This window comes from Aplysia californica, unplaced genomic scaffold (genome assembly GCF_000002075.1).
Source record: "Aplysia californica isolate F4 #8 unplaced genomic scaffold, AplCal3.0 scaffold00108, whole genome shotgun sequence".
Classification (NCBI taxonomy): Eukaryota; Metazoa; Mollusca; class Gastropoda; order Aplysiida; family Aplysiidae; genus Aplysia; species Aplysia californica.
The window spans coordinates 1,215,500-1,220,115 of NW_004797378.1; the positions used below are offsets into that span (position 1 = coordinate 1,215,500).

The following is a 4,616-nucleotide window of genomic DNA, read 5'->3' on the forward strand; positions in this document are numbered from 1 at the left end:
GAGAGAGAGAGAGAGAGAGAGAGAGAGAGAGAGAGAGAGAAAGGCAGAAAAGTTTGGCCTATCTATAGTTTTAAAGGAGTGAGACTATTCGGACACGTGTATACGATCCTGTGGAACCTCAGTCCTGGGCCCCCCAGGGTAATTTCCGATAGAGATTGGTTTTCAGCACCCTCCAACGCTGATCGCGCATTTCCAGGTCACAGCAATTTCATGCAACCTGCAAAGATGCATTTTTATTGGTCCAAAAAGAAAGACAAGCATGTCATTCTCAAAAAGAAAAAGACCCTCAACGTATGGTACCGGTACTAACATTCATGCTAGTGTAAAAGGACACATGTGTCCGAAACACAAGCTTAAACGGACACGTCCTAATAGATGTGCGCAGCCTTTTTTAAAAATGCAGTGACTACATTCACAGCGCTGTGAACATAGTTTGCAAGCTATGATTACAGCATCCTGAATGTAGTTTGCAATTTAAGAATGATCTTGCTCACTTCATCCCCTCCCCTTTTCCTTTTTGCTTCTCTTCTTTTTTTCCACCCGGTCACACCCCTCTTCCCGCCTTGGCCTTCCCTTCTTCCCATCTCCCTTGTTTCCTCGATCGACTTTTATTTTCAAATTGTCGAGCGTTCGAAAAAGCGCCGAATAACCAACGTTGGCAAGGGAGGATAGAAGCCACTTTCAACAATCGAAGTGACTATTCGGACTCGAGTCCGAATATGAAAAAATGTTATTCGGACTCGAGTCCGAATATGAAAAAATGTTATTCGGACTCTGATTCTTGTCCAGCATGACATCACTTCCGACTTCCTGTGACTCATGACTCCGGCTTCCTGTCCTGCCTCACTCGTGACTCGCCTCAGGCTGGGTAGAGACTGGGATCACTTCGGGCAAAATTGCGTTTTGTGCAGGAGGAGCCCAGTTTTTATCTTTATATGAATTTGAGGCCGGCCTGAAAAGTTATAATTATAGCGCTTCTAATAAATGTTTATTTGTCAAGAGGTCATCAGAAGCAATTAAAGATGGCTCGTTAGCGTGTGTCAGGGTCGGATGGGCGGCCTGCACACGTGTGGCTGTGTGCGTGTCGGGGAGGTGGATGGGGGGGCACTATCGGTTCGGGCATTGAACGTCGCATACGCGTCAGTCTTTTTCCCACGGCAACTGATCATTACAATAATATAAGCTAGTCTTGACATAGATCTACGTAATAAATTGTGAGCTGGTCTATGGAATCAAAAGTTGCCGTATGCTCAGCTCTACACAGCAACACAACTTTTTCTTGGTAAACAATCGAGATGACACAGGCTTGTGTGTATTTGAACGAATCGGTCTTTTTTTTTTTAAACAGCTCATAATATGCAGGTGCCAGGTGGTCTGCTAATCTTCAATTTTACCTTTTTCTACAACAAAGAAAGTGGGAAACATGGGGGGTGGGTGGGGGGAGTATCAAAGAGGCGGTGGGCATCATATCGGCAGAAAAGGTGTGGGGGAAACTAAAAAATGGCGGAAAATTGGAAGCACTGAACGTTAGATCTATTCTATAGAACGAAGACACTTCCTTTTTTCCGGACCGGAGTCCGAAAAACATTTTTTCATATACGGACTCGAGTCAAAATAAAAAATTATTTTATTCGGACTCACAGTCCGAATATGAAAAAATGTTATTTGGACTCGAGTCCGAATAAAGACGGCCTTCATTTTATTTAATCCATTGAGACCAAGGCTCTCTCTAGTAATACCTCTCCACTGCCCTGCCTACACTTACAATCTCACCTGCAAATCTCTGAACTCGGCAACGAAATGCTCGCTACTCCACCGTCCTGCCATTTTTGTCGAAAGATATTTGACTGCCTTCCAAACTTTGATCTTATTAAACGTAGCAAAGGCAGTGTGAATTCAGTTCAGTCAGGACATGTTTCACTCTATTTCAGAGCAGAACTCTCTAGATCTAGATCTACATCTACATCTAGGCTAGGTCTAGTCTGTATTCTAGATCAAGCCAACCTCCAGTCAGAATTAGCATTACGATTGATGAAGAAATTCAGCTTTGTCTCAGTTTCAGCTGTTGGACACTAAACAGCAGAGGGTGCAAACGGACAGAATAGGCCTAGGTGGCCTTCTACAATTTGATACAAACAGGAAGGAATACTCGAATACTACGGCGTTGTCATTAAGCTGTCTTTATTTGCCAATATTAACGGATATACTTATTATGGCTCCTTTATTCGCCGTCGTATTCATGAACTTTCGAGATTTTGGTATCGATATATAATTCACATTAATGACTTTTTACAAAGATCCTTTAAACACTGTATTGTAGATTGTAGATCTACCCAACAGCCTACAAAAGATACAACTCTCTCTCTCTCTCTCTCTCTCTCTCTCTCTCTCTCTCTCTCTCTCTCTCTCTCTCTCTCTCTCTCTCTCTCTCTCTTACTCTCTCTCTCTCTCTCTCGTTTACACCCCCCCCCCCCACACACACACACACACACACATATAAATAATCATTAAAGAACATAATACAAAGTATGTGATTTTTTTTTAATATTCATTCCATGTTAGAGTAACAATTCAACAACATTACCTTTGTCTCAACGGCGTCTCGGGTGTCCATGCATGGGCAGTGCCCAGTGTCCAGTGTGCAGTCTGATGTCAATTTCGAGCAATAGAAAAGATGGCGCCACTGTAGGTGTTTTGTTTCGTACGTACTTTCGAAATGAAAATGTGAAACTGACTATATCTAATATTCTCTAATAATTATAATTATACTCTCTGGGTTTAATCTGCCTTTTTAACACCAAAGAGGTTATAAATAGTACTATACATATATGTATTACATGTATTTCTAACAACTTCTCGCCCCCCCCCCCCCCCCCCCCCGGACTCCCACCCTTCTGGCAGCCGGAAAATGAAAGATATGCCATATAATTTTTTTAAATGTTAGGCCTATATCACAATGGCATTTCTATCACGTTAACGATGAGAAGAGCGAGGCAATTCGAAGGCAAAACATAACCCTGGTGTGCAGTGTGCAGAAAACGCGGGAAAGTTCATCACCCTGGCTGGCAACTGACAAGGGCAGCCTGGGATCCTATAGAGGTGCTCTCTGAATAGGCTAACAGCAGAAAAAAAACCCTGGTGCTAGACGTATCCATCAACAGGTCACCAAGAAGGAACCATGAGCCCTGTCGAGATAACTTCGGATATTATTTAACAGATTTTTTATTTTTTTAAAGACGACCACATTACAAGAGTAATTTTCAAGAAGAGAAAAGGGCATGCGGCTGTCAAGACTGTGTTCGAAACCCCGGCTGACGAATCAGAGGTGCGAGGAATAATGGATGGATAGAATTCGTCTTTGAAGACCCAAGTTCTGGAATCAAGTAAAGCTTAGTCAAGTTTCTCTCGTGCTCTATCACAATCCCCGAGTCAATTAGCCTACATCTACGTGTAGAATCCCAAAAAAGAGATTTTCATAAAAATCCATGGGATTTGGAAAGGAATCTGCAGAACCAAAGTATTAAATAACAGACCGTAGAGATGAAAAATACAATCACTAAAGACAGTGAAAATAAAATGGAAGCAACAGAAATGTGTTGGGTTTTTTTTTTTTTATAGACTTCTATGAGTATCGTGGAAGGAAAAGAAATCAGATGAGGTAGTGCTTGGTGAAGCCCATGTGGGACGCTCAATATTAAAAACAATCAGGAAACGACAAATAAATACAGTACAGTTTTTGGGACAGCTGAATAGACATAAGTAAGGGTCGTGAACATCTAACTCTCGCTGACAGAATTGAAGGCAAACGAGGCAGGGGTAGACCCAGATACAATCTACTTGGGAAACCTAAACAAATGGGTAACAGGGAAAGATCAGGGAAACGTAGCCTTTTTGAGAGCCTCCGAGCAAAGGAATGAATGGAGAACCATGATCAACTACGTCGGTCGCAGATCTGGCACTGGACGATGATGAGAGAAGAAAAATAAAGGACGTTTAATGGGGGCAGGCGGATACACTATACATGTAATTCCTACCCTAGGCCTACAATATAATAATAAATTATAATTCAAAATTATAATTTTAGAACAGTCGAAGGACGAGGTTTTGACCCAAAAAAAAGGGGGGGGGGGGAGGGGGTGTGCAGAGTACGATGTACAGTGCATTGTTGGAAGAAGATGTCATCCCCGCTCCCCTTTTTTTCTCTAATGAAAAGGCTGGAACTGTACAGACCAGTAAGTAGTCTGGGTCACTAAGGACCATTCAAATATCGTTACGAAAAAAAAGATAGGCCTAGTCGACCTATCCTCCCTCCTCCCCCCAAATACACACCCAGAAACATGGATCCAGTAAGGCCTATATTACTATATTAGTACATTGTATGTGTGTATATTACATTAAAACTTCGCCAGACCGCCACCATTGGGGCGATCGTTGGCGATATAACGGGGCTGGTGTTAACAGGATTCCATATTCAATTTTAATTAAATTATAGTCATGCCCACGGTCAAGGGAATTGATTCTGCTGTGTGATTTTTGTTTGAAAAGTATCTTTTTTGGTGATTTACGTGTAGGCTACAAGTACTTCGAACTAAAGTAACTCCCACCCCCCTCCGCCT

The 4,616-nt window shown here is 42.2% G+C and overlaps 1 protein-coding gene across 1 annotated transcript in view; it reads right to left on the reverse strand.

Annotated features, from left to right (window-relative positions):
- LOC101857324 (GATOR complex protein WDR59) overlaps positions 1 to 1,966 on the reverse strand; it is a gene marked incomplete at its 5' end in the record, with an annotated part of 70,412 nt that extends 68,446 nt beyond the window's left edge. The window contains 1 exon segment of the mRNA XM_005095616.3: positions 1,774 to 1,966. Within this exon segment, the coding sequence (XP_005095673.2) occupies positions 1,774 to 1,827 (54 nt within the window).
- Between the last annotated feature and the right edge of the window lie 2,650 nt (positions 1,967 to 4,616).